Raw genomic sequence first — 20,873 nt, forward strand, 5'->3', positions numbered from 1 at the left:
CTCGAACAATTTGGGGTTGTAGCATTTGATCGTGTCCGTGCTAGTGTCCTTAGTGAAGCGGCTCATGTTGCTGGACCCTTGGTTAATATGGGGGCTCCTCCCATTCCTCCCAAGGTTCCTCCTCTGGCTATGGGGCCATGGGAGCCCTCGGATGCAAGGGCAGCAAATCGGCGCGGCACCCTTATGGTCCGACACGGTGCCCTTATGGTTCGGTGCGATGTTGCCATGGTGCAAGTCCTTGCTGGACCTGATCTTGCGATATGGATCGATCCTCTTGTCTTCGATAATGATCATGAGATGGAGGTCGACGATCTGGTTAGGCAGCAACCGATGGGAGCCACAAAAATTGCAGCCCTGGCTGGTTCTTCCTTGTTGTTTCTATGCGGGATGTCGCCTTGATTATTTTCCCCACGGTTGGTATGCTCAAGTGTACGCCTTGGAAGATTTTGGTTCATGTCCACCAGGGTTGCCTTGATCTCCAACATCGTTTGTGCCATGAGCGCCTGGGTTTGCGAGAGCTCGGGAGGGCCTTCAGTTTGTCCTCGCGAGCTTTGTGGGGATGGCGATCTTGACGGAGCCATAGTGGCTGTCTTATCTGCCATGGGCAAAATGGTCATACAATACGGCCTTCCACTCGGCCATTGGCATGGCTCCATATAAGGCCGTCTATAGTCAACTGCCTCTGACCTTGCACACATACCTACCATCGGCCCGAGCTGACCAATCCAACCTGGATGCAGTTTCGCGAGATTGAGATGAGGTGTTGAGGAGACTCGAGATGCACCTAGCGGCTACCTAGAACCGAATGAAGCAAGTCTATGACTAGCGGCACCAAGAGAGGTCCTTCTCGATTGAGTATTGGGTCTACATCAAGCTCCAACTATATCGGCAAAGCTCGTTAGACCTATTTCTAATCAAAAGTTGGCTCCAAATTTTACGAATCTTATCAGGTGATCGAGCAGATTAGACCCATGGCGTACCGTCTAGACTTATCCGATGAGGCGCGGATACATCCGGTTTTTCATGTCTCAAGCCTTAAGGCTCGAGTTCCTCCTACCGAGCCAATTTGAGCTATTCCACCCGAGCTAATATGGGCTAATTCGGATGAGTCAGAAGCTGAACCGAGTACCCCGATTCTAGTTCAAATCCTAGCCAGATGATGCATTCGAGTCCAGGACAAGTGGGTGACCAAGATTTTGGTGGAGTGGCGCGAACACGCAGTAGACGAGGCGACTTGGATGCTCAAATTCGACTTCATGGACCACTATCAAGATTTGACACCTTGAGGGCAAGGTGAACGGAAGCATGGTGGAGTGAAACGACTCAGTCAGATTGAATCCACGCAACATTGGGTTCATTGGGATGAGCCTATTTATCAAGTTTGATTTTGCTTGAGAAAATAAGATTTTTTGTCGGGGAGCGTTCGAACGCCAAGGACCTGCATTCGAACGGACCAAGCAAACGCTTGCACGCATTCATAAAAATAGAGAACGGGAATTAAGCGTTCAAACGCCTGCACGCGTTCGCAAAGACAGAAAATGGTATTTGCGTGTTCAAATGCGATCGGGCGCGTTTTTACGCACCATGACAAGAATTGTTAGTTTTTTAGGGTTTAAATTTGGTTGCGTGTTAAACTTCCCTTATTTCTAATATCTATAGCTTAAAATTTTATTATTATGTTTGCATGTTGCTACGATCCAACCATATGGGTTAAATCAAGTCAAGTCGAGTCAAATCAAGTTAGTTACTTAGCTTTATCTTATTGTTTTGAATTTCAAATAAATTGGATAATCCACATGTGGATCCGATCCGTTAGAGATATCACTCCTATAAATAGGGGTGGACATGTGTTGATAATTATCAATGGGAAGAAATCCGAGTTTAGCATGTTATTATTTTTGTCCTTATCTTTTAATAAGCCGTTAGATTGCTTTATCTTTCTAGGAGTAGATCATAGCTGTAGAAACATCCCAACCTTCCAAACCCTAGCCACTCCAGCAGCCACCCTACCACCCTTGGCTGTCCACCACCCTCCGACGACCGTCACAATGTGGGATATTTATCGTTCTGCCCTCTCGACCTATCGCCACTATTTTAATTTTCACTTTTTGTCCTAACCTCCAATTTAGGTGAAACAAGAGCAATGAGAACCCTATCTCATGAGGCTATCTCCACCTGAATTTTCATAATTTTCTTATGTCCAGATCGGTCCACATCTTGTTCGTAACATTGGTATTAGAGCCGATATTCCTCGGAAGATGGTTAACACTCGATCCAAGACCAATGAGGAGGGATCTATCATGGAGGACCAGGATCTCATCTCCGTTCCTGTGGGAGTTGATCTAGTGCCCCCCTATCACCACCAACAGTTGACAACGAGCCGCCAACATGGGCGAAGGCAATTTTTAAAGATTTTTCTAACGAGATCACTAGATCCATCATAGAGGCTATTCAAGCCTTGACGACAGCCCTCCTAACTCAGCATGGCCACCTCGCGCCCCCAACACCACCGGCCACGGTGGAACTAGGCCAACCGCGGCCGCCAATTCCGAATCATGAGGGAGGGAATGAGCCGACCCAAACCGCGGCCTCAACCCCTCCTCCGACAGTGTTGAGGACTCCTCCGGCCATCCAGACCTTCCTAGACGCCGCTGCCACGCTGGAAGCGCCCGCAATAGTGGCTGTGGGGTCATCATCCCCACCTCCCCCGGTGGGAGCTAGGGTCGAAAACCCTAGCTTCCCATCGGCGGCCATCCAGATGCTCACGACCCTTACCGCAACGACCGATCCCTTCCACGAGACCCCCGCACCCAAGCCCAGGCCATCTTTCGCGTCGGCACCGGCTGGAAGACCGCTAGCCACGGCGGTTTGTGCTGCAGCAAACCTACAACTGGTGGCCACGGGTCTGACACACCCACATCTCCTAGAGGCCACATTTGGCTTCCTCGGGCCGACTACCGGCCTATGGTGGCCGCCACAGCTGCCGGCGACAGTCGGATGGTCGAATCCGACAGCCACAACCGTGGGAAGCTACCCTACGTCAGGGTGGCAACGCCATGGCTTCTCGCCGCCGCTACTCCCTCGTAGTGGGACCACAAGTCCCTTCCACAGCCATTGGGGGCCGGTGGACCCGCCGACGATATGCCATGGCTGCTGTTGCAACCCCTCGAGCCCAAGCTCGATAATTGGCTTTCCCCGCCACTCAACACTTTGCCGCCGCTACAAGGACCAGCTAAGGCCCGAGTATTGATGACCCCACGACCAAAGCCAGCCACCGCCGCCCCCCATGCACCCTATGGCAGCACCCCTATTATGAATTCTAAATTCAGCCCTAGGGTTAGAGTTAGGTTATTTGAATGAAGGAGATAAAGCGCACAATTTTTTAGGCAGGCAAAATTTTTGCGAACCGGTTCGGCCACCTCATGCAAACTAGTCTGGAGCCCATGAATATGACCCTAAGCACGAGTATGAGCCCAAAGATGAATGGTGAAATGACCCGGTGGGTCTATGTCATTGGACTGAGCCGAACCCGCTTGTAGCCCGGGTGCAACATGAGCCGAACCCGTGGGCTCATGACCCACAAGACCAGCCTCAACCTCGAGGTCACTTCGTCCACGATGATAGACCACATTTTGGAATCCAAGCTCGGACCGTCAAGCTTGATTTTCCATAATTCTCTAAAGGAGACACGCTAGACTGGACTTGTCTAGTTTTTCATGGGCCATGTCATGCCCGACCACCAGAAGGTCCAACTAGCCTTATTTCACTTAGAGGGCGTGGTAATTAGGTGGTATTAGTCAGCTGAGCGGACTCGACCATTCGAGTCTTGGCAAGACTTTGTGGATGTGATTTCGCTCGCCCGGGTCCGACCCAATATGAGGACTTTCATGCCATATTGACTAAGCGACTCGAGTCAACAACGGTTCGAGCTTACTAGGAGGAGTTTGAGAGAATATGCAACTGAGTCACGAATTGGTCTGACTTAGGCCTGAAGAGTACCTTCATTAGTGGGGTCAGTCCTAACATTCAGGTTGAGGTCAAGGTTTTGAGGCCTAGTACTTCTAACGAGGCCTTCTCCTTAGCTATCCTGATGGAGTCCAAGTTGGATCACCTGAACCAGATCCGCAAGGAGGAGAGAAGAAAGACAGCCCAAGCCCACGGCCCACGGCCCACTAGAGACGGCATCTACCCCGACTCAGCCTGCACCAACGGCTCAGCCTAACGGACAGATGATCACGCGCTGTTTTTTACCCAACGACTTAGAAGAGCGCCAAAGAAAAGGCTTGTGTTTTTACTATGATGACAGATTTACCCCTAATGATAAATGCAAGCTCTAGCTAGCCCATGTCATGTTCCTAGGCGGACTCGAGGAAAACGAACCCGAATCCACTGATTGGCATGACAAGTTGTATGAGTACAAGGACATGAGTTACTAGTCACCTTGAGGACATGGTGTCAGAAGCATGGTGGATTGTTACGATCTAACCACATGGGTTAAGTCGAGTCAAATCGAGTCAAGTCAACTTAGTTACAAAGCTTTATCTTATTGTTTTGAATTTCAAATAAATTAGATAATTCGCATGTTGATCCGATCCGCTAGGGATTTTATTTCTATAAATAGGGGTAGACATGTGTTGATAATTATCAATGGGAAGAAATTTGAGTTTAGCCAATTATTACTTTCATCCGTATCTTTTATCTAGCTATTAGATCGCTTTATCTTTTTAGAAATAGATCATAGTCGTAGAAATATCCCAACCTTCCAAATTCTAACCACCTCTTACCTCCAACAGTCACCCTATAATACGGCCATCTACCACCACCTTTGGCCGTCCGCCACCCTCCCCCACCCTCCCCCCACCCTCCGAGAGTTTTGTCCCATGTTATGCAAAGGTTAGGGTCATGCACTATCGTCGTTATCTTTGTCATTACTATTCTTACCCAACAAAATAATAGTGGAAAACACCGTGCAGATAAACGACTTTTATGTTACTAGCTAACTTTAATGAATCCAAATTCCAAAGGCTATGCGAAACGACAGTTCTAATTGGTGGCCGGAAACGTGGTTAAATAGCTCTCCTTCCACTATAAGATATCTCGTCTACATTATATAAACCCCCTGCCTCCCCCTCTCTGATCCCACCAATAACGAGAGCGGTTTTAAAGAGAGAATTTTAGCAGAGAGACTAGCTGATGGAAGCAAAAATCAAGGCAGAGGGATGGGAGCCGCTGGATACCAAGGAAATGGGACCCAAGAGCTTACTCCAAAGTGATGCTCTTTATCAAGTACTATATCTTTCTACTCTCTCTCTCTCTCTTAGTTACAATGATGGAGTTAAACTTCCCTTATTTCTAATATCTATAGCTCAAAATTTTATTATTATGTTTGCATGTGACGCAATTGTAGTACGTACTGGAGACGACTGTGTATCCTTGGGAGCCTGAGTGCATGAAGGAGCTCCGCGAGATCACCGCCGAACACTCATTGTACTTCTTATCATTTAAATTATTTCGCCCGACATAAAACGAAGAAAACATTTATAATTAATATGGAAATTAAAACAGGGGTTTCATGTCCATCACCCCCGACGAGGGGCAGTTCTTGAACTTGCTGCTGAAGATGATCAGCGCCAAGAAGACGATGGAGATCGGCGTCTTCACCGGTTACTCCCTTCTCGCCACCGCCCTTGCCCTACCCGACGACGGCAAAGTAATCGATCTTACGCCTTCTTATGGATTGAAGCACTATAATTTAGAACTAATATCTAAACAAGTTTTTGCCGCAGATCCTGGCCTTGGATATTGAGCGACAGAACTACGATCTCGGCCTTCCTGTAATCCAAAAGGCCGGCGTGTCACACAAGATCGACTTCCGCGAGGGTCCTGCTCTGCCCATCCTCGACAAATTGCTGGAAGACGTGAGATTCTTTAAGATCCACTCATTTATGGAAACTTGAATTTCTAGCGGCGATTAACGAGTCATCTTGAATATGAGCAGGTGGCGAACCATGGGACGTTCGACTTCGTGTTTGTTGATGCGGACAAGGACAACTACCTCAACTACCACAAGAGGCTGCTGGATCTGGTGAAGGTGGGCGGCCTGATCGGGTACGACAACACGCTGTGGTATGGGTCGGTGGCGCTGCCTCCAGACACTCCGGTGCCGAAAATAGTAAGCTTTTTCCGGCCCTTCGTGCCGGAGGTCAACAAGGCGCTCGCCGCCGACCCCTCGTGTTGAGATCTCGCTACCGCCGGTCGGCGATGGCATCACTCTTTGCAGGAGGATCAAGTGATCCTAATCTACACGTTATCGTTCGTCCTACTTAATAAGACACTCGTCTATCTTTCTCGCAATTTCGCAATGTTGTGCTTCATTTTCTATCGTATTTTGGGCCCCTTTATACGATGTCGTGCTTCATTTCGCATTGCTATTTTTGGCCCCTAATGTTAGGGATTAATGAATAGATCCTAAACCGTTTCACCAAATTTATTTATAATTATGCCTCACAACCCATTTTAACTTTCTTTGTAGCTTCACCCCATTTTTTAAGAAAATACCAAAATTACCCCTACACCAACTTTGATTAATCAATAGATAAACCGTTTCACCAAATTTATTTATAATTTTGCCTCACAACCCATTTTAACTTTCTTTGTAGCTTCACCCCATTTTTTAAGAAAATACCAAAATTACCCCTACACCAACTTTGACGATATCTTCTTGCATTAAATGTCACGAGATATTATTTATCAAATACGATGGGACATCCCTGCAACCAGCCAAAAAGTAATGTATCTTTTTTTTTTTTTTTTTGAATGAAAAGTAATGTATCGATCAGGGTGGATAGATAGAATGAGAGTTGGCTAGGTTCTACATCCCTGTCTGGCCTAAGAAACAAATAAGTTTGACCCCTCTGTTTGGAGGTCTCCCATACATGTGTGGCGTCAGTCAAAGGTTCAGTTGTGTGTCCGACGAGCATTCCACATCATCTTTTCGGGTCGGTGGAACGGATCGGACGATAAGCCCATCCGTACCAGCTAGGCCCTTGGGTTCGGGTTCATCCACCTCCCCACCGGTAAAATCTAATTATCCCTTCTCTCATGGGGAAAGGATATACATCTTACGAATACTATTTTTGAAACCCTTATTCTTCAAATTGTAAACCATCCAAAATCTTGATATCTTCCTTGCTAGTGAGAGCTCTCCCCTTCTCGAACCACATTGCCTTTTCAATATATGTGACTTGAAATTCAAACATGTTAGACATCTCTACCACATGTCTTCCCCTTTCTCTTGCATTCATGATTATTTTCTCCACCTTCGTTGTTAGCATAGTTGTAACACCCACCACCAAACACGTGTCCCGCACATGGATTGAGCCCACGTGATTATCACGTGACCTGTTAGTCAATGTTTCAACAGAATATATAATTCCATAAATAATACAGATAAAAAGCCTATAACACCAAGGCTACAATAAGCTCAAAATACATATCCATAGCAAAATAAGACAAAGCCCATAAAGGAGCTACAAGTCATTTAACTTTGTTTACATAAATTAAATAAGAATAAGAATAAGAAGACTCAAGCGAGTCTTCACCAGATTCACAACGAACTCCGGCTCATCTATTAATTTGAAAATATTTCTACCAAAAAGTGGTGAGCCTAAAGCCTAGCAAGTTTCTACTTCTATAATTTAAAAGTAATGCAATGAATGATCTCACAATAAGTAAATATGAATATGCGCATCATGATCAAATAGAATGCCAGTACCACATACCCACTAGCACCGCCTCTCTCTCTCCCTCTAAATTTCTCTCTTTCTTTTTTCGATCTCTCTCTCTCTCTCTCTCTCTCTCGCCGACGCTGGCCTACCGCCGTCGTCACCGTCGTTGCCGTCGAGGTGAGTTCTTCTCCTTACTTCTCTTCCTCTCTCTTTCTTGCCCGTGGGCTCTAGTTTGCACCCCCCTCCTTTCCCTTATCTCTTGGTTGCAACAGTGCTGGGCTCGGCCCAGCAATATGTTAGGGGTTTTTATTTTATTTTATTTCTTTTTCCTTTTAACTAAGTATTTTATGCTAGTTAATGCAATTAGTTTAAATAGAAAATTTATTTTATATATATATATATATTCGGTAATATAACTATTAGCAAGTTATAATTGGTAGAACTAATAGTTTATTATATTATAGACACCTAGATATACATATTATTTACATATAATATTAGTTGCATATAATAGATTAATACTTAGATTCATTAATTATAGTCATGAGATTTATAAATATACCCTTCATTATATATCTATACATATATATATTTCTAGCACCTTATTGTTATATACTATTTTGTATAAAAAGAAAACACCGAATAATGATTATTTTCTATGTAATTAGAGATTAATAAAGTAAAGAGTAAGAATCTAAAAAATTAACTATAATTAGATTTTATCTATACTTATATTTTTATAATTATATATAAGCCTCTTATTATTATTTTTATAATTATATACTTAAACTACTTTTATATAAAAAGAACAACCATTCTATTTTTAACTAGCATTTCATAATAATGATATATTTATATTACCAAAATTATATCTATAATTAAATCTAGATATTTAATAAAATATAAATAGAGGAATTCTAAATCTAATAAATCATCATATTTTATATGAATTAATTTTAATTCGATAATGGCTAAACCCCTTATGTGGGACCTCGTGGATCTGGTTAGAGATGAGTTGACTTTCAGTTAGCGGATGTGAGGGATATGTAGTTTGTGTCTTCTAAAGACTGTGAGTAGTTTTATCCCCTAGACGTCTTTCTCAAATTAAGATATATTATATAATTATATATATGCATGTTTTGGCCTCCAGCATGAGTATATTGGTGATATATAGAGATGATTGGAGATGACTATACTGTTAAGATTTTATGTTGAGATGATCTCTAACATGAGTATGCATATGATACACTATTTTGGGAATGCATGTGTTAGATACATGGTTGGAGACTACACTGTATCATTTTATTTTGGCATCTTTACCACCTAAATCCTAAGTTACATGATCTGTTTTAGTACTGGATAAAATACATATGATCTGTCTTTTAGAAGGAAAGCATGAAATCTGATTGATATGATAGTTGATAGAAAGCGTGAGGATATCCGAGTGGACACGAGGGTTAGGACGTGCTTGGTGGATGATTGATCGCTCAACGTAATCGCAATCATGTGGCCTTACGTCCGAGGTCGTTAGTCTATGTGCGTAGCAGCCGTTTGCTAATGCATATGTGGCGAGTTATCTTCAAGTAGTTTCTATCAGCTAAAAGGGTGCCCAGTTTGGATGGATGTTGATACCCTTTATGGATAACAGGGTATGATTATGATTGAGATACCCTTTGTGGATGGCAGGGTATACTGTGAGCCTTCGGGCATGTTGATGAGACCGAGTACTAAGTGTTGACTATGCACAGCGGTCTAGTATGATGATATTATTCAGAGTCGATATTGATGACTAAGATATTGAGAAATGCATATGATTTTATTTTCATCTGATATACCTAATTATCGAGTGGTCATTATGCATCATATGTGATTGCATTTGATATCATAACATGGTTATAGTCGGCATGGATCATATGTGTCATATTGAGAGAGATATGATGATGGTACGACATGGAGATTTATTTATTCATTGTTGAGAATTATATACATTAATCAGTTATGACATGATATCTATCTTTCATTTATATATTATTAAGGACACATTCATATACTCATTTGTGACATGATGCTCTTTCTGATTCATATTATCAAGTACATGATTTACTCTCTATTTAGCATTACTAATCCGAGGTAAGGTCTATTCACTAAGCCTTTTCCTCATGATTTTATTTATTTATTTATTTTCCAACCCTCGCCCCCCTCGCCCCAAGATATTATGGTACATGATAGCAACTTGAGATATCTTGAGATGAGAAGATATTCTAGAGCAAATATGAGGTGAGCTATAGACATGAGATGGTATAGAAGATAGGTTATCCTGATATTGAGTTGTACCATTATTTGATATTTGTACTCCATTCTATAGATGATGATTTGTATATTATAGGTTGGATTATAGTGCACTCATGTATTAGTAATTTTAGTTGTATATTGATTGTTTATCGTGGCCTATGTGGGCCCTGCCAGATTATATAGCTATCTAGTATGGTTGTTGTGGACTTGGATATTCATATGTTAACAAGTTTACTTAGTTAATAGTATGATTTCTCTCTAAGATCGATTATGTTGAGTATAGACGTATCTGTGCATGATGAGCCCTGCCCGTCATGCCGTGTGGGCGCATGGGCATGCACGTGCCTCTGCTGGGCAGGGGCATTACACTTAGGCTCTTGCAGAGCTACGCTCATAAGCCACATCATCATCTCATACTTGATCACACGCATACCCCTAAGGGAGGATAGATCCTTCGGGTAGAATCGCCAGCCCATCAGCCGACAAATAGCATGACCAATTGTCCGCCATAAGTTAGTATGGCACATCGATACTACCATCCAAGCCCTCGACTCCACATCATTGCACCACCATATGGAAAATCATAAGCCATCACTCACAGATACCCTCACCCTACATCATGGGGTACCGCTAGGTCTACATCATCCTACCCTTCTCTCTCTCTATCTTAGATACCCTGAAGGGTATGACTCATCTCGATCGATAATAAATCGCCCATCGCCCGGCGAAACGGCTACGTGATTATTTGTGATCAACAAACTAAGACCTCAGGTGTAGGCCCTAATATATATAAGTATAAGAATATCCCCCACCTCTAACTGCATTCGAACGCGCCTGCGAACGCCTACATCGCGTTCGCAAATCTAGAGAAGTGTGAAATTTGTGCGTTCGAACGCGGTCAGCGAAAATGTACTATTTAGGGTTAATAATTTCTATTTTTGAATTGTTTGGTTAGCCTCTAAAGGTGTGGAAGGCAGCCATGGTTTATTATTGATGAATTATGTTTTTGCCCTGCCTCCTTTGTCTTCTTCTTTCCCGTTCTCTCGTTCCCCGGCGACGCCGCTTCTAACCTCCCTCGACCGGCTAATCACCCTAGTCCCTCCTCCCCCTTCTTCCAATCTATCCCTCACTTGCCCTAACCCTTCCATCACCCATAACCCTTCCACCACCACTTATTCATCGATGCCACCCCATTAATGCCGGTCTACCACCATCCACCATCATCTAGGATCTTGTGCCTCCATCCACGGATCCAAAGATAGACCCCCCGATGTTTGTCCACTAATCGAACGATATCTCGAGATCTCGTCATCCGATTTGCTTGAACTTGATTTGTTGGAAAGTTCTTTTCTAGTGCTACAACATATCAAAATTTCACGTCAATTTGATGGCGGCATCTTTCAGGATCTATTTCCAAAGTTTTGTGTCAGATCCTGTCTAGATCTAAAAATCGTGATAGATCGAGCCTTGGCCAAAAAGGGAGATTGTATCGAGCTGGTATCAAAGCCATCGTTCCTCGGACATGCGCTTCCTATGACGACAAACAGAGCCATGGCTGCACAACGAGATGATGAAGAAGAGATTCTCCCAATAGGGGAGGGGGAAACGGTTGCGGGGACTTCCACTCGCGGAACCGCCCAATCAAATTGAAATACATAAGAACCTAGTGTTCAAGCCGTGTTGGGGTCTCTTTCCGAACAAATGGCCATCAACAACCAGATGAAGATGGAGATGATGTGGGAATTATGGGCGACAAGGAAAGCCATGGTGAACAGGAATGCACCATCGACCCCACGACGCGAGTCCACTCCCATGACCCCGCTGCTATTGGTTTAGAATTTGCAACCACAAGAGCCACTACTGCCACCAACCTAGGGGCAGAGACAAGCAATGATGGTTCCACCAAGCCCAATTGCAGGTGAGCCCATCCGACGAGCGAACCACTATGGAGATCACCTTGGAGATCTAGATTCGTGGGCAGGGAATACGAACTGGAACCACGACGAGTTAATCAAAATCGAAGGAGGGATTATCAACCATTCATGGTGCATCCTCCTCCGGTTAGACAAGGACTTGGACATGATCTGGATCGAGACAACGACATCCGTGGGCAAATCGTACGTCTCGAATTCTCCAACTTCAAGGGTGGTGATCCGATCGATTGGTTGTATAGGGCGGAGCAATTCTTCGCATACCAGGGTACGTCGGAAAAATATAAGATGACACTTGCGAGCTTCAACCTTGAAGATGCGGCACTTCATTGGTTTCGAGCAGCCAATGCCAATGAGGCTATCGAAACTTGGGCTGACTTTTGCGCCAATATCACGCAGCGATTTGGAGCGTCGGGATATGAATTCTTCGATGCTCTCCGCTCAAAGACCATGCAAAAGACACGGTTGGGGCATACCAAGAAGAATTAGAGAGGATAAGTAGCTGATGCCAACCCCCATGGACGGATCAGCAACTTCGCAGCACCTTCATCTCCGGGCTGCGGAAAGAGATACAAGCCGATGTGAGGTCTTTAAGGCCTAGAACCTTAAAAGAGGCCTTCAAAGATGCAGTGCTCATGGAAGACAAACATCGAGCCATGAAATTACATATGATACAGAACTGGTCGAGTTAAGGAAGCCGCAATCAAGCTCAACCAACCATAGAGGCAGGAAATGTTACCGGAGTACCAAGAACTACTGCTGCAATGGTGCCTCCTCGAATACCCCTGGAGCCATCCCAAGATGTGATGTATGCACCTAGAGGTCTGGGACGAGCACTCACATCTACTCAAGTGGAGGAATGAAGAGCCATCCCTACTTGATTGGCCAACGGTTTACTATCCGCATGGACCAGCGTATCTTACCCTACTTCATGGAGAAACGTGTGCACACCCCAGCACAGCAATGGTGGGTCACGAAACTCTTTGGGTATGACTACGAACTAGTCTACAAAAAGGGGATCGAGAACCGAGTAGCCAATGCCCTTTCACGCCAACTAGACACAAGTGAGCTCGCCTCCTTTTCAGGACCAGCCCTTCCTTTATTTTCATATATGTGGGGAACCAACGCAGAGGATCAAATCACGGAGGAGCTTGAGTCAGAGTTCAAAGATCACTTCCCTAATTTCAAACCTTGAGGACAAGGTTGCGGAAGTGTGGTGGATTGATAGGATTTGGACTTCACCGATGTCGTCTCGAGCATGGATACACTTTAGGGATGTCTTTGTCTCTTATTTTAGTGTTTAATTCTAAAATTTTTTTTTTTCTGTATGTCACATTCGAACGCGGGTGGTGTGCGTTCGAACGTGTTTGTGAACACATGCATCAGGTTCGCACATCCACAGAAGTGAAAAATATGTGCATTCGAACGTGATCGAGAGCGTTCGAATGTGGTAGGCAAAAATGTAATGTTTAGGGTTAATAATTGCCATTTTTGAATTATTTGGTTAGCCTCTAAAAGTGTGGATGGCAACCATGGATTTATTATTAATGAATTGAGTTTTTGCCCTACCTCCTTCATCTTCTTCTCTCCCGTTCTCTCGTTCCCCAGCGACGCCGATTCTAACCTCCCTCGACCGGCTAATCACCCTAGTCCCTTGGGGGCGCCCACTCCTCTCCCTTCTTTCAATCTATCCCTCACTTGCCCTAACCCTTCCATCACCCATAACCCTTTCAGCACCACTTATTCACCGGTGTCACCCCATTAACACCGGTCAACCACTATCCACCATCATCTAGGATCTCGTGCCTCCATCTACGGATCCTAAGACAGACCTCCCGATGTGCGTCCACTAATCGAACTATATCTCGAGATCCTAATATCCGATTCGCCTGAAACCTAATTTGTTGGAAAGCTCTTCTCTAGGGCTACAACATACCAAAATCTCATATCGATCTGATGGCAGTATCTTTTGGGATCTATTTCCAAAGTTCCATGTCAGATCTTGTCCAGATCTGAAAATTGGGATAGATCGAGCCTTGGCCAAAAAGGGAGATCATATCAGCATAGCAAGCATAGTGAAACACATCATTATCATGATTTACGTGCTAACACATATATTCATGCCCAATAGGAATATGCAGAAATCATGATATGCGAATCTTACTGAATAGCAAAATAAATTACCAAGCATAACGTGTAATAATAACAATAAGGAAAACATATGCACATGCATACTATGAATGTGATGATGTCATAAGGTAAGTTATTTCACTCTCTATATTACTCCTAGATTATAGGAGTTTCACTTGCTGGAACCGCTTTCCTGATACTAGCCGCCACTATGCTACGGGATCATCCTCATAGGGTACAGAGTCCACCTTGATAAGGAGAGGAATAAAAAGCATAAGCATAAAATTCCTATCACTAATTAGTTAAATAATCTTACTGACATTCACTATAGGCTTGGGTAGGTACATCTGTGAATTTTCATATTTATTAATTAGGTTGAGCTAGCATAGCTATACTAGCGCCTGACACGTTATTAAAAGTAATTTAAACTAATTTACCTCGAATTCTCATTCCACTAATTATTTTAGTTAGGTAAATCACATGGGCGACACTGAATTAGTCTGCTTCACTAATTAAGATAATCTGCTTAATATACTTTCCCTATAATAATCTATATTAATTCTCCGGTAGGAGCAATTAATATAGATACACCCAAATCATCGACTCAAATTGCTAAAATTAAGTTAACCAAGTATACACGACCACGCTAAATCCCAATTAGAGTTAGCTTCTTTCATGTGTTATTAATAACTGCACTCTCAGTCCACTCTCAGGCCACGGCCCTTAAGAGCCTTCGCCAGTATGCTTTCTTTTCTTGTCCTTAGTGGATTCCACAACATTTGCCTTTTACGCATACTAACTTCCAATTTTCATTTCAGCAGTACAATTTTCTTCTTCTATCCTCAATCTAATAATAAGTTCTTCAAGTATTATTTCTTTGTGCTTGTGTTTAGGTAATTTTTGAAATCCCTCCAAGACGATGGCAATTTCTAATAATAGCCGCTACTCGAAATGATTCATTAATCACCATTTCTTCAGCATGGATCTCATGGATTATCACTTGAAGATCTTATACTCAAGAAATTTATCGACTCTAAATTTTTTTGCACCGACATTTTCTGTCTTGCACATCTTGTCTAAAGATTTCCATAATTCCTTAGATGTTTTTACTGAACTATACACGTTATACAACGAGTTGTCCGGTCCGTTGAGGATATAGTTTCGGCAAAAGAAGTCGGCAAGCTTCCACACATCTACTGCAGCAACTACTTGCTTGCCTATTAAGAATTTAGCCAAGTTCAAGGTGGTCAAATAAAAACAACATTTTCTGCTACCATCTCTTAAATCCTACACCATAGAATTTCTCAAGCTTTTCTCCATGAACTGTAGTCATTAGAGGAGTAGTAATAGGGGTAATAATACTCTTTACTATTTCAACCATCTAAATGAATGAAAGAAAAATAAAAATCTGATCAGAAGAAAAGAACACCGAAAGGAATTAGATTAACAACTAGAGAATTTGGTCTTAAGATTGTTAGCGGTAACAATCTGATTCCAAAGAGTTACAAAAAAATTGATAAAAAATAAGTAAATAAATTAAATAAACTTACAGATTAAAGAATGTAAAATTCTGTATAGTCGAGTCTAGTGCTGGACTCTATCTCCTTAAAACCAATTCGCCCTCCACTGAATGCTTCTTGAATAGTGGACATCGGTCTCCTAGGATACAACGACTGCTTTGCACTCGAAAGGAAGCAGCTATTCGAATATGTTGTCGAACTTAAACTATGTTGTACTCTCTCTCAAATGTAGACTAATGACTCGAGCAAGATTTGAAAAATGATTGAACCAAATTGTGTTTTTCACAAATGCAGACACATGACCTATTTATAGCAGTAAACATGCACAAATTGGTTTTAAGAAAATAGTATCAATTACCAAACTTGACTATACAAAAATTTACATTCTCTAATAAGTAAGTTTATTTAATTTATTTACTTATTTTGGATCAAATTTTTGTGACTTTCAGAATCATATTATTACCGCTAACACATCCTTTCCCTTTGGATATTTATTGCTATCAAATGAGGATATACATATAAAAGAAGCATCGAATTGGTCACTCTTGGTAAGGTATAGCTTTAGATGTAACGTGTATAGCGTTAGATATAACGTGTACAGCTTCATTTGAATATCATGAAGGTTTTAACTTTTAACTTATGTTTCATTTCATGTGTATAGCTCCTCCAACCCAATTGACAGTTGTTGTTCAACCACTACCTAGCCCAACCAACGCCATTGCCTTTGATCTGATTAGCTCTCGCAGCCCAACCACTATCCTCGCATTACATATTGAAGTTTGAAATTCTATTTCAGCAAAATATACGTATTGTAGTCATATATCTGCATTGCTGACAAGTATATATACATTATTGACAAATATATCTGCACTGCAGACACATTTGTCGCACTGCCGACATTTATGTCTGCATTGCTTATATATATGTTACTATTGCAGTAATAGATATATCTTGATAATAATCTAATTTTTTCTATATTTGCTTACAGGGTATTGCTTCTGAACTGTAGCCCATGAAGACAATAATTCGAAATTGACATACTACTAAAAGAAGTCCACAAGAATACTAATGTGCTACTAGGACGAGCAAAAAGAAGAGAAATGAAAGGTAAAGGTTGTAATAAGCTCTCTTCCAAAGATAATATATATCCAAAGATATCTAATGCATGGAACAATTTTTCGAAGAATGTGTTGGCAGTAACAATCTAATTCTAAAAGTCATAAGAAATTTAATCCAAAATAAATAAAATAGTACCCTTTTGAGGCCCAAAGCCCATAAGAAGTTTGACACTTATTTACCATACTAATATTTCTCAAGTATCCAATATGGTACTAAACTCACCATCTTTATTTTTCATTGCCTTGATACCCATTTTAGAACCAATTTTTATGAATTTGAATAAGTGAATATATGACTATAAAATACTCTTTGAGCTAAAATTAATTTCACCATTAATCTATCATTAATAATGTGTGGTTCCCACTTAAAACTTAGCTCAAAGTTAATAAAAATTCATGTCAAATACATGATATTTCTAACAATCCCTCACATGAATGAATTAGTTGTAAATGCAGACTAGATTGAGAGTACAACAAAAAGTTGCCGAATTAGGATATGTAGCTTTTGGCTTTAAACCTTCTCTAGTGAACTATTATCGAATTTATTCACTAACCGGTGAACATGATGTCTTGAACTATTCAACTTTTGTATAAATCAAGACAATAACACCCACACAACTTCTTTTCAACACGGTCGGTTCTATATGTTGTGTCCATTTTAGCCCTGGACACGTTAGATAATTCTTTGAGTGCCCTAGAGATTTAGCCTAGTCATCTCATAGAAGCGGCTCACTTCACACTCACATATGTGACCTCTTATTAAGAGTATCCTCCTGTACTCCACTTGGATTTCGGTCATTAAAAGCATTGCTTACCCTAACACTTAGTACATATTTATCACTATGTTATCATAGGAAAAGGTATAAGATAATTCCTTAATGATTTCAGAGAACATCCCCACAACTCGGTTGTTGCTTTGAACCTATATCTTAGGATCTCCAGTCAACTAGGTTGGGTTGTCATTGTGTCGTTACTCTAGGTGGTAGGCTTTAAACTCATTCCCCTCAACGAACAATACACTTGATCTCTTGTTAAACTCTTTGTTAAATTTGCGATGTTATCCTTTGATTTCACATAATCAATTGATATTATATCATTTGAGATCAATTGTCGCATAGTATGTCTACGACGTATATGTCATGATTTGCCGTTATACATTTGACTTTGTGCCCTTCCTATAGCCGATTGACTATCGCAATGTATTCAAATTACGGGCAAAGTGATACGATTCGGACTTCACCGACGTCGTCTCGAGCTTGGATTTACCTTAGGATAAGATTGAGTTTTAGGATAAGATTGAGTTTTAGGATAAGATTGAGTTTTAGGATAAGATTGTGTTTTAGGATAAGATTGGGTTTTAGGATAAGATTGTGTTTTAGGATAAGATTGAGTTGTTGGTTAGCCTATAAAAGTATGTGTAGGGCAACCAAAATTAGAATTGAATATTGAGAATTGAGTTTGCCTTGCCTCCTTCATCTTCTTCGCTCTCGTTCCCTCAATCTCCCCGGCGACGCCGCTTCTAATCTCCCTCGACAGGCCAATCACCCTAGTCCCTTAGGAGTGGCCCTCTTCTCCCCCTTCTTCCAATTTATCCATCGCTATCTCTAACCTTTCCATTATCCATAACCCTTCCACCATCACTTTTCCACCGGTGCCACCCCATCAACACCGGCCCTCGACAATCCACCATTACCTAGGATTTCGTGCCTTCATCCACGGAATCCAAAAACAGAGTATCCTGACGTTCGTCCACTAAACGAACGATATCTCGAGATCCCCAACTCCGATTCGCCTGAAACTAGATCCGTTGGAAAGCTCTTTTCCGGGCCTACAACATATCAAAATTTCACAGCGATCCAACGGCGGGATATTTCGGGATCTTATCTCAAAGTTCCGTGCAAGATCGTAACAATCTGGTATCAGAGCCATAGCACCAAAAGAGGGATCGTATCAAGCTGGTATCAGAGCCTATAGCCGAGGAAGGATCGTAACACAAAGGTTTCAGCCATATAGAAATATCTTTAAGAAATTTCGAAGCCACTCAGCTTCTTCTCCAGCGTTATCAAATGTTGTGAATTCAGATTCCATAGTAGAACTGGCTATACATATTGTTACGAATCAGCTTGATCCGATTCGTAGCAGTTCTGCACTGGATTTGGGATCTAGGAGTGGAGGCACGAATTCCTAGGTGATGATGGAGTGGTGGCGGAGTAGTTAATGGAGGTGGCTCGGCAATAGATGATGGTGGTGGTGGTTTGCGGATGTGGATGCGATAGATGATTGAAGGCTATGATTAGCCTACAACTGTGGTAAAAATAGTATGAAAGGTAGAGACAGTTAAGATAAAGAGATGAAGGGAGAGAAGTAGGCCTGCTCTACGGGACTAGAGGGATTAGCGGCAGAGGGAAATTAGAAGCTAGACGAGACTGTGCCAATGGAAGAGGTGGCACTGGTTGGTGAAGAGGGAGGAGGGAGATTACGGTAGAGAGAATAAAGAGAAGATAGGAGGCAAGAAATCAATAATCTAATAGCATTATGAATTTGGCTGCCATCCACAATTTTATAGAGGCTAGATAATAAGCCCTAATAACAATAACTAACCCTAATCTTAGTGCAATCCCGCCGATCGCGTTTGAATGCGCCCGATCACGTTCGAACGCACAAAAGACATTCTCTGTATGTGCGAACGCGATGCAAGTGTTCGAACGTGCCCCACCGCGTTCGAATGCACATTTCGCGTTCTCTGTATTTGTGAACCTGATGCAGGCATTTTTAAGGGCATTCGAACACAACCCCTTCCGCGTTCAAACACGACGTACAGAAATTTTATTTTAATTAAAATAAATAACTCATGCAATAAGAAAAGATTCTAACAAGGTATATCATATATTTGTTATGATATTAATATTACTATCGTTATTATCATGTCATCCACATAAAAACATATGATGACATAATTATCTAAAGTGCCTTTCACATAAACACACTTATCACATTCATTTATACGAAAACTATTTGACATCATAACTCGATCAAATTTTTTATGACATTGTTTAGGTGCTTGTTTAAGCCCATAAAGAGACTTAACTAATTTGCACACCTTTCTCTCTGGTCCTGGGGCCACAAACCCTTTGGGTTGTTTCATATGGATTTCTTCATTTAATTTAGCATTTAAGAATGCAGTCTTCACATCCATCTAATGTATGTCCAGATTATATAATACCGCAAGAGTAATTATTAATTGGATAGACATTATTCTTGTTACTGGTGAATATGTATCGAAGTAATCTATTCCCTCTATTTGTTTATATCCTTTGACTACAAGTCTCACCTTGTATTTGTCAATTGAACCATCTACTTTCATCTTCTTTTTGAAGATCCATTTGTAACCCAAAAGGTTTACACCCTGGTGGAAAATCCACCAATTCTAAGGTATTATATTACAAAATGCATTCTAACTTCACTATCAATAGCTTCTTTCCATAAAGGAAAGACATCTGTAAGAACCTATCAAGAGGAGTTCAAAAAAATTAGCAATCGAGTCCATGGGTGGTCGGATTCTACTCTCAAAAGCACCTTCGTCTCCGGGCTTCGTCATGATATCCAAGCGAAAGTCAAGGTGACTCATCCTACTACCTTGTTGGAAGCCTTCTCAGTGGCTCAAGTGATGGAAGAGAAGATACGGGAGTTAAAGGCGACACACCATCCACTAACGACCCGCACTCTAACCCTAGACCACCGGTCTCTGCTGTGGCACGTTCGGGGTAGGTTTGACCAAATCCCAATCGACCACCCCCACCACAGACAGCCCCTGACCCTAAGGGGCAGCCACAGATGATGGGTCTTATTGATTTAGGAAGCACCCACAGATGATGGGTCTTATTGATTTAGGAAGCACCCACAATTTAGGTTGAAGGTATGATCAAGAATAATAAAGTCCTAATTCTTATTGATTTAGGAAGCACCCACAATTTTGTGGATTCTCGGATGGTGAGGTGTTTGGAATTAGAGTCGAAGGCTTCGAACAACTTTGATATGGCTATCGGTGATGGCACCATGTTGAGAACGCAGCGCATATGCCGCAAGGTTTAGCTGCAAATTCAGGGCCATGTTTTTTGAATTGATCTATATCCGTAGGCTCTATGAGGAGCCAAC

At 42.0% G+C, this 20,873-nt stretch overlaps 1 protein-coding gene across 1 annotated transcript; it reads left to right on the top strand.

Annotated features, from left to right (window-relative positions):
- The first annotated feature begins 5,244 nt into the window (after window positions 1-5,244).
- On the top strand, window positions 5,245-6,238 carry LOC140800103 (caffeoyl-CoA O-methyltransferase 5-like). Its single transcript, XM_073154766.1, has 5 exons — window positions 5,245-5,286; window positions 5,408-5,487; window positions 5,566-5,710; window positions 5,787-5,918; window positions 5,999-6,238. Exons 1-5 carry the CDS (start codon window positions 5,245-5,247, stop codon window positions 6,236-6,238), a joined length of 639 nt encoding a protein of 212 aa, XP_073010867.1.
- The last annotated feature ends 14,635 nt before the right edge of the window (window positions 6,239-20,873 follow it).

The sequence above is a fragment of the Typha latifolia genome, chromosome 13 (genome assembly GCF_019914945.1).
Source record: "Typha latifolia isolate L0001 chromosome 13, TyphaL0001v2, whole genome shotgun sequence".
In the NCBI taxonomy this organism is placed as follows: Eukaryota; Viridiplantae; Streptophyta; class Magnoliopsida; order Poales; family Typhaceae; genus Typha; species Typha latifolia.